This window comes from Lobosporangium transversale (assembly GCF_002105155.1).
Source record: "Lobosporangium transversale strain NRRL 3116 chromosome Unknown BCR41scaffold_75, whole genome shotgun sequence".
Classification (NCBI taxonomy): domain Eukaryota; kingdom Fungi; phylum Mortierellomycota; class Mortierellomycetes; order Mortierellales; family Mortierellaceae; genus Lobosporangium; species Lobosporangium transversale.
The window spans coordinates 29,266-55,259 of NW_019029053.1; the positions used below are offsets into that span (position 1 = coordinate 29,266).

Sequence of the window (25,994 nt, forward strand, 5' to 3'; positions counted from 1 at the left end):
ATGCTACGCTTGTTTAATTTCAGCCAATGATTCATTCGGAGTTGCTCCTCTTTACTCGGGAAAAAAAAAAAAAAAAAAAAAAAAAAGATCACTTTTACAAAAAAGAAGAAAGCATAAGCATCACGTAACTGTCATCTTTGGTATAAAATGTAATAAAGGTTCATGTTTTCTTTACAAGTAGAAAGGAGAAAGCAGTGAGTTCAACAAACAATTGCTTTTCCCTAGAACATTTCTTTTTTTTTTTTTTTTTTTTTTTTTTTTTCCCTAGTGATCATACCTTGGTGGTTATCATCTTCATTTACCCAACAAACAACTCAATTCAAATTACGTGTGTATGGTACAAATATACAATTTTACAATGCACAAGGAGGAACTCTGATTTGAAAAGGAAGTCAACATTCACAGGACAAAGACACACGGGACACATAGGACACAGGACACACAGGGCACAAGATTTGTAAATGGCTATGGTAAGAACATTGGACACATCAGAGTAGAGACAATCCATCCAAACTTTTTTTTTTTTTTTCTTTTGCACATTCTAGAACTCAGTTTACAACCGGATTTCCCCTTTTTTTCATTTTTTTTTCCTCTCCTCGGAGAGATTATAGTTTTTTTCTTTCTTTTTAAACAAACAAATAAGCTCATTCTCTCTTTGTCTGGATTACCAAGGCAAGGATCTTCAGTTAGTGATCACCTCTACGAGTGTATTTTATAATACAGTTTAAATAGCCGAAGAGGATCACTACTGGATCATTCAATGACACAGACATTGAAAAATATCACAAACAATAAGCAACAAAATAATCATAATAATAATAATAAAAAAAAAAAAAAAAAAAAAAAGCTGGAATGCACATCTAGTCAGCTCAACCAAGCTATGCAGATGAATCGGAGGGAATTCAATGCATGGCGACGTAAAACGGCATGGTTTGCACAAACAAATGTTTATACACTTTGGTTTTTGGTTTTTGGTTTTTTTTTTTTTTTTTTCTTTAGACCATGCGACCATGCATCAGCACTTAATTGAATGGGTCCCATATAAAAAGTATATATATATAAGCTTTGTTTGTTTACTTAATGAGCATGGGAAAGGATCAAAGTCTGGGACCGTGGAATGGGAATGTGGAAATGGAGAATAGGTGAATACATAGGAGGTTCTGTAGATACGCGCGGGATAAGATGTTGGAATTGGATCACTGCAAGATGCATAAGATATAAAAGCGTCCATCTTTCATTTAAAAAAAAAAGAATGTGTAATGTTTATAAAATATAGCATAATCCGAGTTTTTTGTTTTTGTTTTGGCATGTTGCACAACCCTTCATTATAATCCCATGAATCTTTCAATGTTGCATCTGTGGCTTCTGTAGAACGGAGGGGGGGAAGGGAACCGGATCTGAGTTTTGCGCCTATACCCCCCCCCCCCCCCCCCCCCGCTTCCCTGTTATCTATTTTTTTCAGCAAGCCTATTTGTAAATTGAAAAGAATGAGCAGTGAATGGACTGTGGTGCATGAGGATTGTGCGCCAAAGACAGAAATGAACCAAACAATTTTGATCCGATCAAAGGTTTATTAAGAATTAGGTGTACAATACATGTACATGTATATTTCATTTGAGGTGGAAAATGTAATAGGTTGGAAATGGCTCAAAGTGTACGAGAGCCGGGTATTTGTGGCCACATTTTTTTTCTTTCTCGCTTTGGTGGGTCTATGAGAAATGAGAAATGAGAAATGAGATTAATATATACATGAATACATGAATGTGTATTAATTCCATCAACTGCCTCTTACTTTCCATCCAAGTTGGAGATGTCCAGCGCGCAACGCCTCTTTAAGATTGGAAGACATGGGATTCTCAGAAAAGAAAGAGAACGAATAACGGGTTCATGGGCCAAGCAACATTAGGATTTTGCTCTGTTGTTGAATTTATTTTTACTGCTTTGCTAATGATTTTCTAGCGGTGCATGAAAAAACCAGATTGACATTCCCGATCCTTCGAGGCTTCTGTAGGTCGCGTTTTTTTTATTTTCCATGTCTCACACATACCTTGAATGATACCGCGGATAATGCAAAAAAATAAAAAAAAAATAAAAAAAGGGCCATCGTGATGTGCCTACATCTGTAGGAGACTCTAAAAATATAAATGTAAAATGTAACCGAACAGTCGATCGAAAGCCCCACCATGCGACATGCGGCCATGAAGACCGAAAAAAAAAAAAAATAAAAAAAAGATCTCGAAATTTCGAAATGCTTATGTCGTAGTGAATCGATATTTTTTTTTTTTTTTTTTTTTTTTTTTTTTGTTTGACAGTGGTCAAGGCATTCGGCCATTTAAAGGTCTTTGCTCTCAAACCACGTCTATCGTTCACTTTGCTTTGCTTTGTTTTTTTTTTTTTTTTTTTTTTTTTGCGTTTGAGAGATGTCATTTATGCTGCTTATGTTTGGCAGATGCATCGATCGCTGTAGAATATGTACATGTATACTGTAATCCTGGTAAAAGATTGTTTGACGTTTTTTTTTTTTTTTTTTTTTAAAGAAAATAACGAGTGTATTTGTCCAGCTAGTGGGAGAGGAGTGGGGAATTGTAACTGAGGATGGTCTTTCATCATCATGGCTCTCGGGGTTGGATTGATAAAAAAAGGATTGTGAGCAATAAGCAAGCAAAGCAAGCCAAGATTACAACAACAGAGGCAACGAACACAACAGAGGGTGGTAAGATTCTCAACATGTTTGGATTTCATTCTCCTCCATTTCCTCCATTGCAAGCACAAGTTACAAGTTCAAGTTACAAGTGCAAGTGCAAGTGCAAGTGCAAGTGCAAGTGCAGGTGCAAGTGCTCTGTTCTGTTAATATTTATAAAATATACATGATATATATTTATTATATTTATAATATAAATAAAATACATGTATATATAAATATATAATAAGCATATGCTCCTTATTCAGTCATGATTCATTCATTCACTCCGCGAATAAGGAGCAGTGAATTTTCCACAATTCCCAATAAAATAAAATAAAAAATAAAAATAAAAATAAAAATAAAAAGTAAAAACGGCCTATTCACCTCGATTATATCGATTTATTATTCTACCACACCAATGGTTTAAATCAGCAAAGCATGGTTCAATGGGGATACCATAAAACCCCGTTTATACTCCCGCGTACATGCACTCCATTCACTCGAACAACGACTGCACAAAGTGGCAACGCATAAACATGTTTATATATATACAAAAGGAGGAGGGGCCTTATTGATCCATACATGACAAAGGTACCCAAGTATCGGTCTGTCTTTGCCTGTCACTTGTCAGCGAGCTGCAGACCATGTTGATGGTAAAATGAGCAACATTGAGCGCCAGACTACGCCTCCAAAACAGACCGAAGACGGATTCAGAGCAGATTCAGAACAGATTCAGAATGGAGGAAAAAAAGGTAAAAAAAAAAAATAATAAAAAAAAAAAAAAAAAAGCGGACCCTGCTTTGACGATGTCTTGTGCCATTGCATGGGTCATACTCGGGAGGAGATGTAGAAATGACTGAGCTGGATTACAAAAGATGATTGACATGGTCTGGGTTGGATAGCATGTCCAAACAGACATCGAGGGGACAATTGGCCTTTGGTGTGTTCCGACTTCCCCTATAACCTTCGATTTATTTATTTATTTATTTTCTTTTTTTTTTTTTCTCTTTTCTTTTTCTTTTTCTTTTCTTTTCTTTTCTTCTTTCCTCACATTCCCCTTCCTCTCTCATCATTCATTAAACCCATTTCCCATCCTCCATCCTTCCTTCCTCTTCCTCATTCTTCTCCTCCTCTCTTCCCTTCATCTTAATTCATACCCTATACCTTGTGAGGAGGTTCATTTCCATATTTTATTTACATATTATTCATATTTACCCTTCTATTTCTTTCTCTGTCCATTTGGTCACAGTCTCCCTCTTCCTTGCATCCAAGTCTTTTAAGAGAGGGTAGCTCGTTCTTTCACCATGGACATTCAAAAGAATAAGGCCACTCTGGCATCGTTCTTGGCTATGGTTCTCGCTGCCTACCCTGCTTCAGCTCAAGTTGAACTTCCTTGTAAGGATCCCCCCCTCCCTTCCCACTTTACCTTCCATTCACTCCTCTCACTTTACTCCCTTCACCTTTTTTCATCTCTATCCTTCACTTCCTCCCACCTTCTTCTTGAGTGTTCTACTCTTGTACATTATGCAGACTCATGTTCTGCCGACCATTCCCTTTTTCCACTTTTACTACGATTATAATGAAAAGGGTCGAGACCGTTATTCTTTTCCGAGCTGACGAAAGAAAGAAAGAAAGAAGAAAAAAAAAAAGGACTATAGACACAGGCACAGGAACAAGAGACAAAAGGGACAATGGCAATAAATACTGATATAAGCCGTTGAAAGTGAATCTATCCAGTTTCATTTCAATTGGTCTAATGAGGCGTTGGGCTACGCACTAAACTTTCCCAAAGAGAAACAGAACAGCATTCACACACGTTTGTGTTTGCATTCTATTCTTGGGGATTGTACACCCTTCGCATGCCATCTTTTTTTTTCCTCTCCTTTATCCTTAGCCCCCCCTTCCCCTCCTCCCCCACATCTCTTATCTCATCATCCATTGGGCACATATACAATGTGCAAGACTATTACCATTTGGACAGGAATAGAATAGGGCAACTTTGTTCTTTTTAGAGTTTTTCTTTTTTCAGGAACGAACTCTTTTCAGTATTATTCAGACATGTTTCACATATTCCTGATTCGCTCGGGTTTCGTGGACTTTTTGGGTTTCTTTACCTCGCCACTTGATCACTCTTTCTGTTTCTGTATCTGTATCTGTATCTGTATCTAGGATATTCAGCACACGTTTTTGTTGAATGGGGAAAGAGGAGGGATTCTTTTTTTTTTTCCTCCCTTCCTATGCTCTTTTTTTTCATCGCTCGGTTGCGCTCTCTTTTTTTGTTTCATACTCCTCCCTTCCATCTACTGTGAAAATGCTCAAATGGCACTTATTATTGTCTCTTTTGGACTAAACTCACTGCTCTCCATCAAATTGGACGCACACAAAAAATAATGGTGCACAATGACAATGTATTTTCGCTCAATAATGCATGGTGCTTACCACATCCATTTATCTTTTTTCAATCTTGAAATGTTCTAGCTGACCCTGTGTCTAGATGGCACCCAGAACCACCACCAGTGCTCCAGCACCCTTGTATTGTCATCGACTCGACCAACAACATGACTTACATGATTGGTTATGACTCCAGGGGTTCCTTGGTATTTTACTTTGTCCAGCAATCGACCTGCGCTGCCAACTGGTCCTCTGTCATCTGGACTTCACTCCCTTATCCTGGAGGTGGCAAGCCCTACCATACTGAGCAGTGCTGGTTGACCGCATCTCGTCATTTTGCTGTGCAATACGAAGGCGGTATCGCTGTTTGGGATCATTGGGCCCGTACCTGGACATACAAGAAAATCCCTTGCGAGTTGACCTACCCTAACAATGCTGCCATGGTCTGGCAGAACACCGAGTCCAAGTTGGATGACATCTTGATCCAATGGCAGGATACCCGCGGTGGCCACTTGACCAGCGTGCAACTGCGAAATGATGATGTTTACTCGTGCGAACAATTGACCACCCCGTATGTTTATCAACTTTTTGTCATTATAGTCCTTTGTTTTCTCAATTGATTACATAACAAAGCCTTGATATTAACTTTTTTCCTTTTCTCTCTTCACCTTTTCCTTTGTAGTAATGTACCCACCGATATGCGTCTTGCTGCTGCTCCCCTGACTGGCAAGACTTTCTTCCTCTTCGGACCCAAGGCTTCGTGCTACTATGACATCAATGCTGCTGATTCTTCCTCAGAACACCCTATTCAGGTCACCAGTGATTGCCATCCTTTGCATCCCCTGAATATCACCGTGCCTCGTGCTACAAATCATGGTGGTTCCATTTGGATTTTTGGCAAGGTAAAAAAAAAAAAAAAAAATCCACACTTTTGCAAAAAGTCTTAAAGGCTCTCTCTACCTTTAAATATAACCAACTAAAATAAACCTTCTTTTTCTCCCCATCTCTTTCTCTGTTTTCATAGAACGATGTCGGCGTTGGTGTCTGGTCCGTCAACACCACAGCTGGACCTCCATACAATATTGTTCCCCGTTCCCAGGGTACGCCCATCAGTGGTGACTTTGCTGTTGCCAACTGCGGTAACGGTATCCTTGTCTACGGAGGTTGTGCCTCTAGAGAAAAGTGCTCTACCAATCTGCGCCCTGGCGAGCCTCTACCACCAGTTATGATCACCCCTCCTACTAGCATCTACGTCCCACCCACTGGCGGTAACGGTGGCGGCGGTGGCGGTATCGGAGGTGGCGGTGGCAGTGGCGGTGGCGGTGGTTCTGGAGGTGGCGGCGGTGGTGGAGATGGTGGCTCCGGCGGCGGAGGAGGAGGAGGAGGAGGAGGAGATGGTGGTTCCGGCGGTGGTGGAGATGGCGGCTCCGGTGGCGGTGGAGGAGGAGGTGACGGTGGCTCTGGCGGTGGCGGCGGCGGAGGAGGAGGAGATGGTGGCTCCGGTGGTGGAGGTGGAGGTGGAGGTGGAGGTGGAGGAGGAGATGGTGGCTCTGGTGGAGGAGATGGCGGCTCTGGTGGCGGTGGTGGCGGAGGAGATGGCGGTTCTGGTGGTGGTGGTGGCGGAGGAGATGGCGGCTCCGGTGGCGGTGGTGGAGGAGGAGGAGGAGGAGGAGGAGATGGTGGCTCCGGTGGCGGTGGCGGAGGCAACGGTGGTGGTGGCAATGGCGGCGGTGGCAACGGTGGTGGTGGCAACGGTGGTGGCAATGGCGGCGGTGGTGGTGGTGATGGCGGATCTTGGATCCCACCAGTACCCCCCGGCTTCCCCACTGGCATTCCATCTGGCGGTCCCACCGTTATTCCTGGCCTCCCTACCACAACTTCTCCTGGTGTCGTCCCCACTGACGGTATCCTTCCTGGAGGTGCCGGTGGCAAGACATCTGGTGGCAAGAACAACACTGGCGCTATCATTGGAGGTATTATCGGTGGCTTGTGTCTCATCTGCTTGATCGCCTTGATGTTCCTCTTCGCCCGTCGTCGCAGAGAACGCCGTAGTAGAGAAGAAAACGCCCATGGTATTCCCCCCGCTGGTCACACCGAGTATAGCTCTGCCCATGGCAGTGGCAGCAACCTCCCTCCCTTGGCACCCATTGGTCCCATTGATCTAGAACGTGGTGAAGATAAGAATCAGCCTGGCGCTCCTACTAATACCAATGCTCATCCCAGTGTACCTTCTGCTGGCGGTGCTTTCCCAGGACCTTCTGGCTCTGGTGCTTCTCCTAACGGTGACCGCAATAATATTGGTGGCATCGCTGCCGGCGTTGTTGCTGGTGGTATTATTGGTGCTGCTGCAAGCCGTCGTTCGAGCGAGGATAGTCGTGAAAAGGTTTCTAATGGTCATGTCGCCCCTGGCGGTCCCTCTGGCGACAAACCAACTGAGACTAGCAGTGGTCGTGGTGGCTTTGTCCCTGTCCCTGTCCCTGTTTCTGGTGGTCCTAATGATGACAACTCTTCAAAGAATCCTTCTGGCCCTAGCGGTGGTTTCGTTCCTGTTCCTGGTGGCCCCTGTGATGACGATTCTAACAACAATCCCTCTGGCCCTAGTGGTGTGGTCCCTGCTCCTGATAACTCTACGACTGAAACCACTACGAACAATTCTGGCGGTGGTCTCAAAGGTACTCTATGGAGCGTTGCTGGTGCCGCTAGCGCTGCCATCTTCGGTAAGAAGAAGAATGACAATGATGAATCGACCACTGTTACTAGCAAGACAACTGTCACGACCAACAAGCATGGCCCCGTCTACACCACGACTGGCACTGGCGGTCGCACTGTGACCACTGAACGCACGGAGACTGGCACTCCTCGCCATGTTTTGACTGGCGTTGCCCCTGACTGCACCACTGTCCGCACTATCACCCAGCGCACCGAGTCAGGTGAAGACATTTTGATCCCTGTTGATGGCCAAGAAGGTGAAGAACGTGAGGTCATTACTGAACGCGATGAGAATGGCAAGATCCGCTATATCATTGGAAGTGTTATTGGAGTTGCTGGCGCCAGTGTTGTTCGACATGTTATCAAGTCCCATAATTCTGATGATGGAGAGAGCACCCGTATCATCCCTGGCGGTACCACCACCATCACCTCCTCGACCCGTATTGTAACTGAGCACACTGAGACTGGAGAGATTCGCTACGTTATCGTTGGTGACTTTAGCGGCAACGCCATTCGTGTCATCACTGAGCGTACCTCCAACGGCGAGATTCGTATGACCCCCACCAACGAGCCTACTGGTGAGTTGCGTCATGTCATCACTGAACGCACCAACACTGGTAGCACCCGATACATTGTTGGCAGCATCATTGCTGGAGGAGTCGCTGGCACCGTTGTTGAGCGCACGCACTCTGGCAGCACCCGTGTTATCCCTGGAACCATTAGCACTGTTACCTCGACTACCCGTATCATTACTGAGCGCACATCCACTGGCGAGATCCGCTATATCATTGTTGGAGGTTTTAGCGGCAATGCCATCCGTATCATCACTGAGCGCACCAGCACTGGAGAACTTCGCATGATCCCCACGAACGATGAGTCTGCTGATATTTATGAGGTCATTAATGAGCGCACCGAGTCTGGCGAGATCCGCTACGTTGTTGGAAATATCATCAACACCACAATTACTCGTGTTATCATGGGACCTCGCATTATGACTGAACGCACCTCGACCAATGAGATCCGCTATGTGATTGTTGATCCATACAACGGCAATGCTATCCGCACGAAGTTTGAACGCAATCAGGAGACTGGTGAATTTGTCCACATCCCTGTCAAGGAGCCTGAGGGTGAGTTGCGCTATGTGAATGAGGAGAGGACCGAGACTGGAGAGATTCGCAAGGTCATTGGTGCTGTCATTACTGGAAACGTTACTACTAACACCCGCACTGTCTCTGGAAATCCCATTCCTGTGGGAAGCTCAACTTCGACCCAGACCCGTATCGTTGCTGAGCGTGATGAGACTGGCGAGACTCGCTACTACCAGATCACTAACGGACCTGATGGCCAGGAAATTCGCACTGTCGTCGAGCGTACTGAAGATGGTAGTTTCCGCATCCCAGGAGGCGCTGTGATCGTCGGAGCCGGAGCTACATTGATTGGAAACGAACACCAGACCACGACCACGACCCGCGTTGTTGGAGGCGGTACCTTGACCCCTGCTGAGCAGGCTGCGAACAAGACCCAGATTACGCTCAAGTTGAGTATCATGCGTTACGAGCGTGCTGATGCCTCGGCAGCTATCCCTAATGCTGAGATCGGTACTGTCTTGTTCTCAAAGTTCAAGAAGGTTGCTGCTGGTGATGTCAATATCGATGACACTCAATACACACATGTTGAGGAAGTCAAGGCTCCTCATGCTCGCCGTACCATCAAGTGGATGAAGGTTGAGACCCACTGGAAGCGTGAGGCCGGTATGCTTCAGCATCTCAAGTCTGATCGCTACATCGCTGACCTTCACACTCTGTACTCGCTCCCTGCGTTTGCTGAATACCGCTATGTCTCCATTTTGGGATCGTTCTCTCGTACCTTGGAGTCCTACATGTTGACTGAGCAGTTGTCTTCGACTCAGATCCGCCAATTGACTGCTTCGCTCTCGGATGCTCTGCGCTGGTGTCATGAGCACCATGTGGTCCACTTGAATGTTCGACCAGCCTCGTTCTACATTGAGGGTGTTCCTGGCAAGGATGCGGTGAACGGCAATGGACAGTTGGTCTGGAAGCTTTGGAACTTTGGTCATGCACGCTTCGTTGGTGAGACTGTGGATACCTCGGTTACGACTGCTACCTATGCTGCACCTGAGATCTTGAACGGACGCAAGAAGGGTGATGGTAATGTGTCGTCTGCAGTGACGATGGATCGCTGGTCTTTGGGATTGATCATCTATGAGCTCCATGCTCGCAAGGCCTACTTCTCCTCCAGCAACTTTGCAGAGTTCCAGTTGACGAACGAGGATGGCAACAAGTTCACTCCTGCCTTGGACGCCATCAAGGAGGACGACGCTCGCAAGGCTGTTCGTGGTCTGTTGGAGGTCGAGCCCGATCACCGTTACACTCACGAGATATTGCGCGATGTCTACTTTGGAAGAGTATAATCATTTTTTAATTTTATAATCACAAAAATACCCACTACAACTACTTTTTTTACTATTGCAAAGAAAAGAAAAAAAAAAAAAAAGAAAAGAAAAGAAAAGAAAAAAGAAAAAGAAAAAGAAAGCACTCATTATACATTTACATTATTGTTTACTTTTTATCTAAAGTGGTATTATCTAGCTTATTTAAAATCATCATTTTTATTAATAAAAAAAAAAAAATAATAAAAAAAAAAAAAAAAAAAAAATAGATCATGCTTGTGGAAGAGTCTTTATATTATTATTCCTTATTTCTTCATTTTTATTTTTCTGGTGGTGGTGGCTCCTGAATGATAGGCATGGTCAATCTGTAAATTGCAGCGCCAATGAATGCTATAGAAAAAAAAAAAAAAAAAAAAAAAAATCAGTTGAGTGCCCAATATTTCTTTGATCAACAAATACAAGGATAAAACATGCCTGTTCCCAAAAGTCCGAGCCCGAGTCGACGAGCCACCAGAGTTTTCGGCAGTTGCTGGGCTTGATAGAAGGAGTAGAGACCTAAACCTCCGAAACCAGCACAGCCGATCACCTTACAGGGCAGACAGTCTGTAGGTAATTGTTGTTGCTGTTGAGTTTGATGAAGTAAAGGAGTTTTCAGATGCGGGTGAAGGTGGGGGCGGTCATGGGGTGAGAACGTTTCGGGTGAACGAGTTGCTTGGTCTACAACTTCAATGTTGCTATGCTTTCTATCGGTTGTAGGCTATAAGGGACATACACATGTATATAAATAAGTATATACTTGAGTATATAGATGCAAAGCGTTTGATGCGACTCTATTTTTTTAAATTTGTTTATTTAGTTAGAGTGGACATTTCAAAGATGAATGAGTACCTCTGATGACATGAGGACTTGGTTTGTCATTGTTCAAGGGAGGAATAGGAAATCAGTAATTAAAAGGGCAGTGATAGTGAAGGCAAGATCGTTGGACTGCTAATCATCCTTTAATTGGTCAGACCATTTGATGATGCTCTGCCTAGATCAGTCGTTGATGTACATGTGCATGTACAGTACAAACGACCTTTTCCTTTCAAGCAGTTCTTTGGCTTTTCGATAGACGCGTATTGTCTGTCAATGGTTCAATGGTTCAATGGTCTTTTGGTTTTTCTTTTTTCTTTCTCCCACGTGGAATATTTTTTGCCACCAAAAAGTATAAATATAAAAAGTTATTCGTTCGTATCTCCATTTCTCAATGTCAAAACATCATCATTCTTGTATTACTTTTATTACTTTTCTTTTTTTTCCTACTTTCCTACTTGTCAATTACTCTGCACAAAGCTACACATCATTGTTTACATCATTTCTTGAAAGTTAAAAAAAAAAAAAAAAAAACACACTCTATTCCACCTCAACGCGTATTTGCTTAAAAAGTTAAACGACAACATTACTCTTTCCACTCATTTCTTAGCTCTTTTGACGTCTTATCACCTCCTGAAACTGGAAGAAAAATAAACAATAAAAAATGACAGGCCAAGAGGTGTCCCTCTTCAATATCCATGGATTCAGCGCGGGCAAGGGCGGCACTCGAAGCTTTAAGGCTGATCATGCTATCCAAACCATTTGGGAGACAGCCCCAGCGATGGGTGATGGTAACGACGATATTACTACCAGTAGTAGTAGCGCCCCATTAAGAGAGGAAAAGGCAAAACAATGTAGGATCTATGTCATGGACTATGTTTCTTTCTGGAAAGGGACCTGTAAGTAAGGAAAAAAAAAAAAAAAAAAAAAAAAAAAAAAAAAAGCTTTTATTTTTGAGAGTCAAGCCTGAACCTTTTTGTTTACTAACGAATTGTTTGTTATTTTTGTCAATAGTAACTCGTAGCCATTGGGAGGCACAGAGACATAGTCGTTGTGAAGACATGGTAAACGGTGATCTGTATGAAAGTCTGACCATAGATGCCTTTAAAGGCATGCCAAAAAAGCAAGGCGACAAATGGGCACTCACCCTTAGTGTCCGATCTGCCAATTTGCTTTCTGACGACTTGGAGGTATGAAAGGAAAAAAAAAGTCATTCTTCTAGTTGTCAAGTTCAATGATTCCTCGATTGCTTTTCTTTTCTTTTTTCTTTCTTCTTCTTCTTCTTCTTCTTTCACTCAGCTCATCATATTCAATATTTTTTTCCCTTTCTCTTAGCTGACTTGGGCTGGATCTACAACCAACACAATCGGAGGAAGGACATCACAGCAGAAGGTAGGACATAATGAGACGATATTAAAAAGGATGAAAAGGATGAAAAGGATGAAAAGGATGAAAATGATGAAAATGATGAAAATGATGAAAAATGATGAAAAATGATGAAAAAGATAGATAAATAACTATCGCTCTATGCTATCCTTTCTATTTTTATTTTATAGACCATCTTAGGAACTATGAATTTGGAGAAGGTTACTCTAGAAGAGTCAAAGAGGGTCCTGCGTCAATGGATCAAAACCACCATTGAAGAACGACGGAAGTTTGAGGTATGGCATCTCTCTTTCTCTCTTTTTTTTTTTTTTTTTTTTTTTTTTTTTCTTCCGAAAACTAAAAATGATGCTACTTGGATGAAAAACATAACCTCGTCCCTCTTCCTCCGCTTTCTTTATTATGTGTTAGCGTTTGAGTGACAGTTTAAAGGAGCATGTTCACGGTTTGGACCGCCAGTATAAGGAGTGTAAAAGCCTATTGGCTGATTTCAAACTGGATAAAAGACGTTCTCAAAGCGACATGATGGAAAAGGTACCAACCAAAATGAAATAAAATATATATATATATATATAAAAAAAAAACAGCTACTATACTAAAATGACATATTTCTTTCTCTTCAAATGGTAAAAAAAAAAAAAAAAAAAAAAAAAAAAAGTTTCGATGCTTAATCAATACCAAGAAAGAAAAGATTGCCCTGCTTCATAAAGATGTAGAGATCCTCGAAAAAGGTAAGCAGGAATGCTTAGGAAATTCCTTCTGCTTTTTGAAAAACGTTACTCATGCTTGGTCTAACCTCGTTATTATCTGGACTTCCTCCTTTTTTTTTTTTTTTTCTTCTTCTTCTTCTTTCTTCTTTTTCCTTTTCCCTCCGCCTTCTAAATATGATAATCTTTAAAGCCCTAAGAGAAGAACGTCGAAAAACAGCAGTACTCGAAGGAAGAAAAGTCGAAGACATCGACGTGGACCTTTCAAAGTTAAAGAAGCAGGAAGAGACTGGGGATGAAAATAGTCAAGGATCAAGCAACGGCAAAGGCACAGGGCGTAGAACGAGCAGTGCCAGAGGCCGTGGCCGTGGACGAGGTCGAGGCAGAGGGAAGGCGTCGGCAACAGAGCTGGGATCGGATGGAGGTTCAGAAATGGGTTCTCAGCATATCAAAGCTGAAAAGGATACTGCAATCAAAGACAGTGGATCTCAGGACCCAGAGCATGGGCACGAGGATCCTGGGCTGCAAGCACTACAGCGGCAGAAATTGCCACATCCTCAGGATGGTTATGGATGGGACAATGATGATGCAGCGGAGGGACGTAGCGGCAAACACAAACAAAACGAACAAACAGAAGACGAACCCTTGGTCCGCAAATCATCGCGTAAAGCTGTGGCAGTATCATCTTTAGTGTCAGTATCCTCGAAGCTGTCAAACGCTGATCAGGAATCTATCAAACATCACTTGGACGACCTTACTGCTGGAGCGCAGCACCTCATCAGTCGAGTGTCAGAAGCTGCGAGCCACGGTTCAACAGGCCCAGCGAAAAATGAGGGCAAAAGTTGTGTTGTTGGCCTATCATCGAGGGCCACATCTTCATCGTCATCGTCTAGCTCCTCCTCACAAGGGCTAGTCATCAAGCGCGAAGAGTCTGACCAGGCCAGTAGATTGTTAATTGGTCAACATGCACAAGTGAAGGTAGCTGTTGAGGGTCAACCATCCGATCCCTATGCTCGGAAGCGTTTAAGAGAGATGGACGACACTAGTGCTCCTGTGCGCGGTGATAACGAAGCCGATAATGGTGTCGTGGCAGTCAAGAAAAGCAGATCAAATAGTCCAGCCCCACCCGATAATCCTGGCCCCAGTAAACAAGGGCGAGGTCGATACCCAGTTGTGTCCATGTAAATGCCAACTACACAAAATTGATCAAAAAAAAAAAAAAAAAAAAAAAAAAAAGTCATTTGGTTATTTTTCTCTATTTTACTGGATCATGCTGACACGTACTATCTGTTTTTTTTTTTTTTTTTTTTTTTTTTTTTTTTTGGACTTGACAATAATTCAGGCGCAAGGCAGGAACCATTAGGAGAACAAGGATTGATAAAGAATCGATAGAGTACACGCAACACGCAACATTGCGATCGATAAGCTCAACAGATAGTACAGGATCTAATGACGAAGCACGACAACGAAATCCATCGAATGGGACTACGAAGGTGCAGAAGGAAAGCATAGTCAAAGCCTCTGCCTCTCTCATCTCTGAAGAGGACCTGTATAGGGAGTTGGAATAAATGAATCTGTTTGGAAAATACACACACTAGAAAGGATAGAGTCACAGCTCTTACCACCAAAGATACACAAACCTGGAATAACAATTAAATATGTTGAACAACCCCACCTTTTTCTTTTCTCTTTTATTTTATTTTATTTTATTTCATGAACATTGTGTAAATAAATCTATGCTGTAAAGAATGCTGTGGTATCGTAATCGTAAGAGAAAAAAAAAAAAAAAAAAAAAAAAATAAAGGTAAACTCCAATTCTATCGATTTTTTTTTTTCTTTTTCTTTTTTTTCTTTTAAATATTTCTATACAGCCTCGCTGTTACCGTTGCCACCTTTAGCGCCCTCCGACTTGATCAACTTTGGGATTTCTAGAATCTCCTTGAAATCTGGTTGATTGTATTCCAGAGCCACTTCTCTGTCTGCTTGTATGACCTTGAATGCAATCTGACGCTGACTCCATTCCACCTCCATGATCGCACCGGGGTTCTTTTGGACTATACAGGAATCTCCAAAATCCCAGGCACCATCCTCATCCTTCATATAGGCCGTATACTTGAGGTATGGAGACTTTGATGTGAACTTGTCTCGGACCACACCCGAGTTCCACCACAGGGGCTGTCCCCTATAGTTGAAATGCAATTGGTTTCCACAGACTCTGTCCATATTGACACCATCACGACGGGTCTGTTGATTCGTTTGGGGGTCAATTGGATTTGTAACTGTCAGGCTCTCGCCCTGAAGATAACGATCAATCTCTTCCTGCGGCAACACCTTCTTATAAGGGATCGCATCGCCCACATTACCAATAACGCCTCCTCGATATCGGATAAACGAATAGCGTTCCTGAATCATCTCGAGTGCAATCCAGAATGACTCTTTATCACCCCAAGTCTTTCTATAAGTCACCTGGTCTCGTTCATGAAGATCGTTGATCTTGCAGATGGCCAACAATCCCAAAAAGTGTCTCGTCTTATCCAGGACCACCACTCCAGATTCCATCTCATGATCGCCCTGACGATTGAACCAGCGAGTCTTGGAAGGATGGTTCGACATTGAAGGCAAGAATGATTCCATCCATACTTTTTTATCCCCTCCTGCACCAGGGAATAATGTGCGGTCATAAAAGAAGACTGTGCCCACTTCCTTGTAGCCTCCGTCCTCAAACAGGACCTCCGGAGGCTCTAAAAAATAAGCATCCGAGTCCATGAGGATGACTTCGCTGAATTTACTGATTAACAACGCAAAGGGCTTGATAGCCCATCCCCCAAGTCGAATCAGTTCGTTATCAATGACGGTTGTGATGTCGATTGTCCTCACGTTCTCATACTTTTCGAACCAGGCTCTATTTTCGGGCGTGAGATCATAATGGCCCGTATAGTAGATCTCGACCGGCAAAGTCGAGTTGACCACCTCTCTCAACACCTTGATAGCCGTCCGCGCAAACTTTGCATGGTAGTTTCCGACACACATGACAATGCCCCGTCCGCCATCCTTGTAAGTCTGGAAGAGATCAAAAGTGGTCTTGTGACGGCTCAAGACCCAAGGAAAAGTCGCTTGCTCCAATTTCTGTAGGAATTCAATTGCTGGTGCAATCTCTGAAGGCGGTGCATTATAGAATTGATCCTGTTGACCCTCTTGTGATAGCTGATCATAGTAAGCCTTCATAGCATGCCATAATGCCCTAAAGACCCTCAGACGTTTAGTCAATGTTAAGAAATGGTTATCTTTGAGGATCCAATTCTTGTTTTCGTTTTCGGCCGAAGGCGGTTGAAAAGGTGATTCGGTCAGGTATTGCACAACTCGCTGTCCTTCAGGTGTTCGTAATGCTGCGGTATCGCCCTTTGTCCAAGGCTTAATATCCTTGGGGTCAAACGTGGCAATGTGATGAGTATAGTATATATCATGTTCTGCGCCCTCATGTGGTACAGACTGGACCTGACCATCCTCATCAATTGAAAAATCAAAAGAGCCATGGTAACGAGACACAGATGCAAGAACAAAGAAGACGGCCAAGATGGCGATGATGCGCAAGGCTTGAGCCCTTCGCAAGGAAGAGGGAATGGCAGAACCAATCTGCATGAGGAAGAATGGAGGGGAGAGAAAGATAGTGTGTGTGAGTGTGAGTGAGTGAGAAAAAGGAAGAAAGAGTATCAGACACTTTCGGTGGCTGGAACTAGAGAGATAGTGAAGTTGAAAAAGAAGAAAAGATGAGAAAGGAAAAAAAAAAAAAAAAAAGAAATGAACGATGTGCGGAGTATTGTATGGCGATGAAACAAAAAATATTATTAGTAGAAATGTGATGGGTTTGTGGGCTGTGGTTTGGGCAATGCCGCCCAACGGCCCAATGTCGATTGGTCACAAATTCCAAATTCCAGGAACACAGTCTCAGGAAAGTTAAATTTGATCAATTTGCTACATCTATCCATCACACCCATACCCTATACCTTTATCAACTCGTTTTCACATCCTCACAAACGACCTCTCTAATATATTTTCTTTACCGTCGATTTATCCTTCAGGTCCAAATCCACTGTCTACACCATTCAACCGCTTGGTTCATTTTATCTTCTTGACTATACGTCTCCTTTTACGTATTGATGTCAAATTCAAGGATTTGGACTACATAGCAAAGCAGTACGACTTTTTTTTTTTTTTTTTTTTTTTGTTTTTGTTTTTGTTTTGTTCTTCAGCGTTTATGTAGAATCATATCTAATCGCGCATACCGCTACGTCGCTCTCTCTCCCGCCGTTCCCGCTCCCGTGCACTACTACTGATCAGCCCTGTGATAGGTAGATCCATAGCAGCCGGCCCTTCCTTCGACTCATTTCTTCCGAATCCGCTGCTTCCGCCATATGAACCCATGTCATCATCCCGATCTTCATCTTCATCGTCATCACGGCCATAGCCACGACGTCCGTTATAGCTACTTCGAGTATTGCTATTGTTACTACGGCTGTTGTTCCTATCGTAACCCCGCGACGTGTCCACTGTCGCAGAAGCTACTGGTGCTCGTGCTTTGAAGGAGATAATCTCCTCTTCTTGACCAAAGTTGCTCCCATCACCACTATTCCTTGATTTCGCACTAGAAGAGATACCTGATTTCTTCCTTTCATATTCGCGCTGAGAGTTGCCCCGTCTTGACGTTGACGTAATTGATGAAGCTCTAGATGAGGACTCGTGTGCTTGCCGTCCTTGTTGCTGCTGCTGTTCAGAATCAGATTCATGATCCTTTTGGTGGTAATTGCTATTACTACCACGGTCCGATAAATCATTGCGTTCAGAATGATGACGATGGGATGATGATCCTCCGCGACGATCTCTATCATCCCCACCATTACGTCGCTCATCCCTCCAGTCATTTCGCTTGTCATCACGTCTATTATCCCTATCCTTCTCATATCGTGATGACCGCGAGCGATCGTCGTTTCTGTCACGACTACTATCTTTACGACGAGAATCTCGATCTCGCTCACGATCTCGCTCTCGCTCTTTGCTCTCCTTATCATAATCACGATCACGTCCGCGATCACGTTCTCGGTCACGAGCACGATCTCTTTCTTTTTCTTTTTCTTTTTCTCTCTCTCTATCTCTGTCTCGCTCTTTCTCTCTATCTCTACCACTGTCTCGGTCTCGGTCTCGGTCTCGGTCTCGGTCTCGGTCTCGGTCAGACCTACTTCTGCTCTCTCGCCTATCTCGCTGACGGCTATAATCGTGGTCACTGCTGCTGTGCTCCATCTTATCGCTCCTAGCCCTACTTCCAGATCTGTTCCTGATCCTGTCCGCAAGTGGAGCTCTTGGTGGAGACTCTGATCCTCTACCTGAAGAGCCACGGCCATCTGGTCCGGCGCGTGGCCCTGTAGGGATGTCTTCTTCTTCATCAAATGATAATCTAACCAATTTGATGGAAAAGATGGGTATTGCTCCAATAGTTAGTTTAAGAAAACCAATAATAATAATAATAATAATAATAATAATAATAATAATAATAATAATAATAATAATAATAATAATAATAATAATAATAATAATAATAATAATAATAATAATAATAAAAGAAAGGGAAAAAGCACAAAAGGATAAAAAAAGATTGAAATCGCATACCTTCTTGATGCACGAGGCCCAGTAGGGACTTTACTCATGTCGATGTCATCATCATCATATCGCCCGTTTCCACTTGAGACAGAGTTACGGTGTGTGCTCGGAGGCACACTATTCCGGTTTTGCGAAACCTCAACGGACGCTGATCGCCTTGATGGCCCGTTGCTTTCGTTGGTTTGTTTCGCGTTCAGAGTACTTTCTGGCTTTCCAACAGCACTATTACTACCACTAACAGCTCCACCCGTACGTTGAGGCCCTTGATTAAAATGCTGTTGTTGATGCTGGTGCTGCTGTTGTTGTTGTCCTGGCCCTCTGGCATTGTTACCATGATCCTGCCAGTTTCCACGACCACGACCACGGCCAGCACTAGGCCCATCACTAAACCCAATCCGTGGCGGAGGGAGTCCAGGCCCCATAGGCGGTAGCCCTGGCATACCACGGCCCATTCCCCACATTTCCGGCCCTCCTTGCATTCCTGGCAACCCTGGTGCCCCTTGACCACCTGGTCCTTGCATTCCTCCAAATTCTCCAAATGGAGGTATGAACCCAGGTACCATATAAGGAGGCATTCCTCCGTTTGCAAGGAACGTTGGATCCATAAATAATGTAGGATCTTGTTGCCGCATCAACTCTACAGTGGCGACATGAGCATGAAGCATAATATATCACAAATATGTATTTTAGGCACAACAAAATAAGGATTTTACATGCTTGATAAAGCTTAAAAGGAATCATCATCTTTACATCCCAAACTATCTCCTGATAATGTTAAAAAAAATAAAAAATAAAAAATAAAGAAAAAAAGTAAGTGTAAGCAATATCTTACTTACCGAAAAAGTCTGGAGGTACTCCTTCAGGAAACATCATCGCTAAATCCATAGGCGGCATCATGTGTCCTAATGGCCCTATTCCAGGTCCTTGCATCGGCATTCGATTTCTGTTAAAAATTTGACTCTGATGGTTGAAAGGGCCGTTGTTGAGGCTGTTGTTGTTATGATGCTTTTTATTCTTCCAAGATTGATGATCTCTATTATGATCGCCTCCGCTAGTCGAGGCTCCCTGATTATCATTCGATAACTTCCTCTTCTGACCAACTTCAGCTATCTCTCCTCCTCCTCCTCCTCCTCCTCCTCCTCCTCCTCCTCCTCCTCCTCCACTACCACTTCCTCCTATATCCCCCATAGAAACATCGTTATCTCCAACCGGCTTTTGCCCTGCAGAGCTACTTTGAACCTGAGAAGACGGTCCTTGTCCTGAACCAGGCCCTTCGGCTTCAGGAATAGGCGTACTGCCCCTTGAGTTTACTAAAGCATTGTCTCTACCACCCTCCATACCACGGTTCTTTGCCCAATCACGTAAATGCTGATCCACACGCTGTCGAAGATCTGCATTTGGGATGAGCTGATCTGGAACCAAAGGCTGTTTACAAGATTGACAATGAAAAGGCTCTTCACCTTTGGGAGGTTGCATTAAGTAGTCTCGAATACCTAATAGGATTTAATAAAAAATACAAAGTTAGCTCGTATTCATCCACTTTAACGGGTTCACAAAGAGATATTCAAAATATTTCACCTACATTCATCACAGAAGTTGGTACTACAACATGGAGCACGAACCGCGCTTTTCAAAAGTAGATGACAAATCGGGCACTTCATATCGTCTGGCACCGGTGCGGTCGCATAGGCTTCTTCAGATGTCAAAGAGCCCTTTGATTTCTCATGAAACTTTTTCCACTCGTAGCTACATAATGAAAATAAAAAACCAGTTAAGTCTAGTGAACGATTCTTTATTGATAATAATAATAATAATAATAATAATAATAATAATAATAATAATAATAATAATAATAATAATAGCCAAAATAATGGCCATAATAATAGCCATAATAATAGTAAAAGAAAAAAGAAAAAAGAAAAAGGATTACTTACTCATTAGTAGTTGCGACGACGAGGTTTCCATCCTGCGTGACCATGACTCCTTTTTTGCTCTGAACGCCATCACCTTCCACAGTTTTCAAAAATGATCTTGGGATCCCCGTTGTTTTCTTGATACCCATTGGTTGGAATGATTTGTCGTTATTGGTAGGGCAGAATTGAATCCAATGCTCGCCCTTCTTACCACATCTATAACAAACAAAAGTACTAGGGGGAGGCCGTTGTTGCATCTCCATGGGCTGCCGTTGCGGATATCCTGAAAAAGAAGTCCCTCCAACTCCAGCAGGTCCACTAGGTTTTTGTCCTCCTGGAGGTGGATTCCGTGTGGCTCCTTGAAACTTAGGTAATGGTCGGTAAGTGGCACTAAATTAAGATAATTTCCCAGAATAAAAAAGCGCATGTCAGTTAACATGTCGCGAAGCAAATTTTTTTTTTTTTTTTTTTTTTTTTTTTTGAGATTTGAAATATGGGTTTAAAAAAAAAAAAAAAAAAGTTCTACCTCGCCATTCCTTCCTGAGTTTTGTCCCAATAAGACGCAGACTGTGCAAAGACAAATTTCATGCGTTCTTCCTCTGTCATATTATCTGTGATACCAGCTGGGGCAGATGCACCTTCTTCTGCTACAAGCGATGTAGTGTTTTTATAGATCTAGGATTATGAAAAACAAAGTGAAATAAAAAGACCAATATCATGTGAATATCGAAAAAAAAAAAAAAAAAAAAAAAAAAGAATACATTGAGTCAACGATTGACCGTCTTCCTTTAGGCGTAGGATCAGTTTACCTTATTTCCACCCCCCATGGATTCCTGGTGACTATTCTGGCTCTGTTTCTCAAATACATTCCTAGTCATGCCTCCTCCTCGAGGAATTGGTCCTGAGCCTTCAAGATATCGTTGCGCACCACCTCGTCCTGGCTTAGCAGGTACACGCGCCACTAAGACTGATGTGTTTCTTGGGATCAGTGTAGCGTCATCATAGTATTCTATCAATCATGATCCATCAGGCAAAAGCGTTATTTTGTAAGATACTATCAGACTAGAAGAATAAAAAGAAGCTAGGAATTGTGTGTGGTACCATACTATTCTACCACAGAACTATACCAAACAAAAGCATGAAGAAGAGAGAGAGGATAGAAACTTATACACTTATTATGAGAAAAGGTATTCATCTTTTCTTTTTTTTTTTTTTCCCTTCTTTTTCTTTTTTTCTTCTTTGTCTTTCTTTTATTATCTTTTTTTGTGATCATGTAATCAATAGCCAAAGAAAACAACCTCAAACAACAACAGCTGGACTTATTATTACCCTCTCCTGATTCTGCATGCGTTAGCTGTAAATCATCTGGTCCCTTGAGACCCTTCGCGATGAGAATCTCCTTTTTGAGATCAAACACCGAAATGGAATGTCCATCAAATGTTACAGAGTCATAGTCCTTGGAGGACTTGAATTTGTAATGAACTTGAGACATGTCGCGCGTCACCAAGGAAAATGAAACGCGGCCTTATACACAATCGTCCTGAGTCGTAAAAGTATAGGAAGAGGAGAGGAAGGGAAGGTGGAAGGTGGAGTGGGTTACTCCCAGAGTTCAATATCGAGATTATAAACTTGATCCTGCTTCTAACTTGCAAACGTGATTAGTGATAGTTATTTTCAAGGTGCGAGTAATTTAATGTCCTGTAGGCTCAACGATGAGAATAAAAAGGAACGGAACGAGGCATGTAATAAATAGCTTGTTTTCGAGGAGGGAGGGATGGTCGAAGGATGAAAAATTAAATGAAATACATGCATTTGTCGCATGTCCCTAATTCAGTGGCTTGTAAAGTCCTGTTACGGTTCTTTGTTTCGAATGAAGCACGTAAAAGTGAACAACGGGTCCCATGCCCACTGCTTCAAAGCCCAAAAATAAAAAAAAAAATAAAAAATCAGCGTTAGTTACTGTCGCCAACCTCGACAAGATGAAAAAGAGTGATCTTGTTAGGAGGATGGAGCATGAACATCCATTACTGGTGTTGACAACCGGCTCTCTTAACGTTAACCTCGGCTGTGCACTTGAAGGAAACGATGCCGAGATATCAGCTGCAATTGAGGGCGTTCGTGACGTTGTGCGTCTTGCTGTCCAGATAAAAGAGAAAAGGGCAAGGGCTGCTTGGCCAATATATAGAAGAAGTTACCTCGCGCTCTTTGATCGAGAAACCTTAGACTGTATCATCTGCCCTCGCATTTCACATGTTGAGCATGTTCCTCCAGACCCTCCCACTCTGATTTTTATCAGCACGGCCGATTCCGAATCACTCCCGGCCTCACCTTTGGCTCAGTCTGTAGCCACTAAGCTTCTCGGAGATGAAAAGAGATTTTAAGTATGTTAAAAGCCTACACATACTCGCATACTGCCAACCTGCAACTTCCCACTAAAGGTAATCCACATATTATTTATATAGGCCGAGGTTCATAGAAACGAAGGTGACATACCAAGGCTTGAGAGTACACCGCAGCGGCACTTCCATTTTTATTCATAAGGTCAGAATATTGTGTGACGGTCATGGTGGGATCTTAATAAGAGGCTCCCCTCCTGACCTGGCAACAATAAGAAAAACGGCTTTTGATCCTCCAACCTACAGCTGCAAAACATCTCACCCCCTCCCACCCCGTTATTAATTGACATCGATGAGTACAGTAGTGCTATTGAAAACTTTATACGGTTGAACGATATTACGAAAAGTAGTCGCATCAAAATGCCACCTAGTCCATCTAGACATGGTTTCGTAAGTATCTCAGAGATCACCCTCTTGCAACTGCTGTTACTCAACGAGGCTTTGAGGGAATGTGCTCCAGAAAACTAGGCTATCCCTCCAAATCCTCAACAACAGATCTCGCTACCTGGTATGGAGACAAAGAAGCACCAAGAGCGTTTGTCGCGATGCTAATATCAAATATTGAAAGAAATACGCCCAAGAAAGTCCGCAGAGGATTAAAGGACAAGACGCGTATGATGAATGCCAAGAAATTGAAACACTGCGTCAATTTTCAAGTAATAATCTTGGTCCAAACCACTACGACGAAAGCGGATACGTGTTAAGAGTCAAAGGGAAAGGAAGGAAAAGAGAGAGCGATACCAAGAGTGCTACTGAAAAGGACCAAGGGAAGCATGGTTGCTAAATATATATAGTAACCTAAGATTAATTAATATACCCATGGCTTCAAGCGAGTCGCAGCATGGTTGCCATTCCAGTTGGTATCATCTTGTCGAGTTCTAAAAAAAGTCACATTCTAAATATTAAATTTTAACGCGACCGTTGCAGTTGTTTGAGAGAAAGGCATCATCTCTTTTCTTTCACACACCAAAACACATCTCCCCCACTCAACCCATTCACTCAATAGGCTCATCCAGTAAAACTACAACATGATTCTTTTGGACTACCACAATCGCATCATTGAGGACACCCTCAAGACGCGTTTCAATCCGTAAGTGGATTCACATGCACACACAAACACTCATTCATACATACTCGCTCTCCTCGGCTGTTCAAGTGGTGACGTGACTGGCCACAAGGTCTTCCCTTGTCTTGGACGACACGAGATGAATGAGGCCAACAATGCGCTACAATACAACCATGTAGACAATAATGATCTAAAACCGTACTCCCTCTCTCTTATTTCGAGAAATGTTAAAAATGTAGTGAGAACAAACCCAAGCCAGTTGACATGAACATTGTAGATTTTGATGGAGTTGCCTACCACCTCTCAACTCTGGATGGCCAAGACACAAAGCTACTCTTGTCTATTCGCTGGTCATGCTGGAAAGAGCTTATCCAGTATGGCGCCATGGATGTCCTGAGGCGTGAATACAGTCAATGGATCGTGGACCCCGAACAAGGGTTCGATTTTACTCTCCAATTTGACCTCGAGAACATTGGTGGCGAGCCAGGTAGAATTTCGTTTTGATTAAAAAAAAAAAAAAAAAAAAAAAAAAGTTATCAGTTTATTTGGAGCAGTTGTTCATTTCACTAACTATACTTTATCTATATGTATACTTTTTGCTTTCAAGAGGATGTGATCCGCAAGGTCTCGCTATTGAAGCGTAATGCTATGGCAGCGCCTTTTGAACGAGCATTCGACGCACAGGCATTGGCGGAGAAGGAGGACACGTGGGACCCTTCGACTTCACAGTTGATGACGATCCATTATCGTGAAGGCGAGGCTATATATGTACAGAACCAACAAGACAGAGTCACTGTTATTTTTTCGACATTGTTCAAGGAAGAAACGGATCGTATTTTCGCCAAAGTCTTCTTGCAGGTGAGAATATCTCAAGCTCTCTATAATTCAATAGCAACCTCAAGCTCCATCTTGCTGATTTAATATATTTTGATATTTGCGCAATGATTTTCCCCTAATAGGAATTCGTCGATGCTAGAAAGAAGCCTCATCTTCAAAATGCGCCTCAGGTGATTTATTCTCATCGTGAACCACCATTGGAAATCCGTCATGTTCCTGGGCTTTTGGACTCTGAGAGTATGGGCTATATTACATTTGGTAAAGCTTCACATTCACGAAGACATATGATGAATGTACACATCAAATACGTTTCTTGCCACAGTCTGACAATTTTTCAATCCTTTAATTTTTCAAAAAAAAAAAAAAAAAAAAAAAAAAGTTCTTTTCCCTCGTAATTACGCTGCTGGTGCGGTGCGTGAGGAGACTATTTCCAGGATTCAGATCTTCCGTGACTACCTCCATTATCATATCAAATGCTCAAAGGCTTACATGCACTCTCGTATGCGTGCCCGCGTCTCGGACTTCCTTAAGGTCCTTAACCGTGCCAAACCTGAGGTTCAAGCAGCGGAGAGAAAGTTGGCCAGTGGAAGGGCCTTCCGTCGCGTTTAATGGAGCTGGATAGGGCTATTTACTTTTTGTCAATACTTGTTACAGGAAAGTAGAATAAGGAAAGAGAAGACCATCAAAAGGGATCAATATTAAGAATAACTGACGATGGACAATATGGCCAAAGCATATGAATGCACATGGTAAACCTAAGTAAGATGAAGCAATACCTATGTCCTTCGAAGATACCATGGACAATAAAAGACAATCAAAAATAAACATGGATAAATAAATAAATGATCCAGATGAGCGATCATGTTTGGCGAAAGCTCGATAGTTCTCTTGTTCCAAGTTTTTGATTAACCTAAAAAAAAAACTTTATGCCATTCATTCACCCAATTTGTCAGTGGCCAGTGACTGCCAAATACAAGTTTTTTTGATCTTTACAA

General features: G+C 42.7%; 8 protein-coding genes across 8 annotated transcripts; 4 read left to right on the forward strand and 4 right to left on the reverse strand.

Moving 5' to 3' along the window:
* Nucleotides 1–6,760: 6,760 nt before the first annotated feature.
* BCR41DRAFT_364687 (hypothetical protein) lies at nt 6,761–10,291 on the forward strand. Its single transcript, XM_022026058.1, has one exon. The coding sequence runs from the start codon at nt 7,089–7,091 to the stop codon at nt 10,212–10,214; it is 3,126 nt and encodes a 1,041-aa protein (XP_021875575.1). The 5' UTR covers nt 6,761–7,088; the 3' UTR covers nt 10,215–10,291.
* Nucleotides 10,292–10,462: 171 nt separating this feature from the next.
* BCR41DRAFT_426693 (hypothetical protein) lies at nt 10,463–11,314 on the reverse strand. The gene is made up of 3 exons (XM_022030764.1): nt 11,082–11,314; nt 10,668–10,950; nt 10,463–10,583 (listed from the first exon to the last, which is right to left on the reverse strand). The coding sequence occupies exons 1-3, from the start codon at nt 11,109–11,111 to the stop codon at nt 10,513–10,515; spliced, it is 384 nt and encodes a 127-aa protein (XP_021875576.1). The 5' UTR covers nt 11,112–11,314; the 3' UTR covers nt 10,463–10,512.
* Nucleotides 11,315–11,732: 418 nt separating this feature from the next.
* Nucleotides 11,733–14,907, forward strand: BCR41DRAFT_229935 (hypothetical protein). The gene is made up of 8 exons (XM_022020061.1): nt 11,733–11,948; nt 12,060–12,235; nt 12,381–12,437; nt 12,602–12,706; nt 12,840–12,962; nt 13,087–13,159; nt 13,329–14,316; nt 14,478–14,907. Exons 1-8 carry the CDS (start codon nt 11,909–11,911, stop codon nt 14,701–14,703), a joined length of 1,788 nt encoding a protein of 595 aa, XP_021875577.1. The 5' UTR covers nt 11,733–11,908; the 3' UTR covers nt 14,704–14,907.
* Nucleotides 14,908–14,945: 38 nt separating this feature from the next.
* BCR41DRAFT_364690 (mannosyltransferase putative-domain-containing protein) lies at nt 14,946–16,911 on the reverse strand. The gene has a single exon (XM_022026059.1). The coding sequence runs from the start codon at nt 16,772–16,774 to the stop codon at nt 14,999–15,001; it is 1,776 nt and encodes a 591-aa protein (XP_021875578.1). The 5' UTR covers nt 16,775–16,911; the 3' UTR covers nt 14,946–14,998.
* Nucleotides 16,912–17,371: 460 nt separating this feature from the next.
* Nucleotides 17,372–19,903, reverse strand: BCR41DRAFT_364691 (hypothetical protein). The gene is made up of 3 exons (XM_022026060.1): nt 19,624–19,903; nt 18,797–19,424; nt 17,372–18,584 (listed from the first exon to the last, which is right to left on the reverse strand). Exons 1-3 carry the CDS (start codon nt 19,721–19,723, stop codon nt 17,405–17,407), a joined length of 1,908 nt encoding a protein of 635 aa, XP_021875579.1. The 5' UTR covers nt 19,724–19,903; the 3' UTR covers nt 17,372–17,404.
* A 458-nt stretch (nt 19,904–20,361) lies between these two features.
* On the reverse strand, nt 20,362–22,192 carry BCR41DRAFT_314719 (DWNN domain-domain-containing protein; the record flags this gene model as incomplete). The annotated part of the gene is made up of 4 exons (XM_022021184.1): nt 20,362–20,533; nt 20,722–20,957; nt 21,567–21,709; nt 22,030–22,192. The coding sequence occupies 4 exons, from the start codon at nt 22,190–22,192 to the stop codon at nt 20,362–20,364; spliced, it is 714 nt and encodes a 237-aa protein (XP_021875580.1).
* Nucleotides 22,193–22,397: 205 nt separating this feature from the next.
* BCR41DRAFT_229971 (hypothetical protein) lies at nt 22,398–23,354 on the forward strand. Its single transcript, XM_022020062.1, has 2 exons — nt 22,398–23,081; nt 23,163–23,354. The coding sequence occupies exon 1, from the start codon at nt 22,602–22,604 to the stop codon at nt 23,079–23,081; it is 480 nt and encodes a 159-aa protein (XP_021875581.1). The 5' UTR covers nt 22,398–22,601; the 3' UTR covers nt 23,163–23,354.
* A 683-nt stretch (nt 23,355–24,037) lies between these two features.
* On the forward strand, nt 24,038–25,870 carry BCR41DRAFT_364693 (Arp2/3 complex, 34 kd subunit p34-Arc-domain-containing protein). The gene is made up of 5 exons (XM_022026061.1): nt 24,038–24,186; nt 24,402–24,649; nt 24,770–25,020; nt 25,122–25,257; nt 25,379–25,870. The coding sequence occupies exons 1-5, from the start codon at nt 24,125–24,127 to the stop codon at nt 25,606–25,608; spliced, it is 927 nt and encodes a 308-aa protein (XP_021875582.1). The 5' UTR covers nt 24,038–24,124; the 3' UTR covers nt 25,609–25,870.
* The last annotated feature ends 124 nt before the right edge of the window (nt 25,871–25,994 follow it).

Coding starts and splice junctions, on each gene's coding strand:
- BCR41DRAFT_229935 (XM_022020061.1), top strand. CDS start 11,909: ATGTCATGGACTATGTTTCTTTCTGGAAAGGGACCTGTAA. Junction 11,949..12,059: donor TTCTGGAAAGGGACCTGTAA/GTAAGGAAAAAA, acceptor TTTTGTCAATAG/TAACTCGTAGCCATTGGGAG. Junction 13,160..13,328: donor TGTAGAGATCCTCGAAAAAG/GTAAGCAGGAAT, acceptor TAATCTTTAAAG/CCCTAAGAGAAGAACGTCGA.
- BCR41DRAFT_426693 (XM_022030764.1), bottom strand. CDS start 11,111: ATGACAAACCAAGTCCTCATGTCATCAGAG. Junction 10,951..11,081: donor AAGTCCTCATGTCATCAGAG/GTACTCATTCAT, acceptor TGTCCCTTATAG/CCTACAACCGATAGAAAGCA. Junction 10,584..10,667: donor GCTCGGACTTTTGGGAACAG/GCATGTTTTATC, acceptor TTTTTTCTATAG/CATTCATTGGCGCTGCAATT.
- BCR41DRAFT_229971 (XM_022020062.1), top strand. CDS start 22,602: ATGCCCACTGCTTCAAAGCCCAAAAATAAAAAAAAAAATAAAAAATCA.
- BCR41DRAFT_364691 (XM_022026060.1), bottom strand. CDS start 19,723: ATGCCGATGCAAGGACCTGGAATAGGGCCATTAGGACACATGATGCCG. Junction 19,425..19,623: donor AGTACCTCCAGACTTTTTCG/GTAAGTAAGATA, acceptor TCGCCACTGTAG/AGTTGATGCGGCAACAAGAT. Junction 18,585..18,796: donor GGGCCTCGTGCATCAAGAAG/GTATGCGATTTC, acceptor CAAATTGGTTAG/ATTATCATTTGATGAAGAAG.
- BCR41DRAFT_364687 (XM_022026058.1), top strand. CDS start 7,089: ATGTTCCTCTTCGCCCGTCGTCGCAGAGAACGCCGTAGTAGAGAAGAA.
- BCR41DRAFT_364693 (XM_022026061.1), top strand. CDS start 24,125: ATGATTCTTTTGGACTACCACAATCGCATCATTGAGGACACCCTCAAG. Junction 24,187..24,401: donor CTCAAGACGCGTTTCAATCC/GTAAGTGGATTC, acceptor TTAAAAATGTAG/TGAGAACAAACCCAAGCCAG. Junction 24,650..24,769: donor GAACATTGGTGGCGAGCCAG/GTAGAATTTCGT, acceptor TTTGCTTTCAAG/AGGATGTGATCCGCAAGGTC.
- BCR41DRAFT_364690 (XM_022026059.1), bottom strand. CDS start 16,774: ATGCAGATTGGTTCTGCCATTCCCTCTTCCTTGCGAAGGGCTCAAGCC.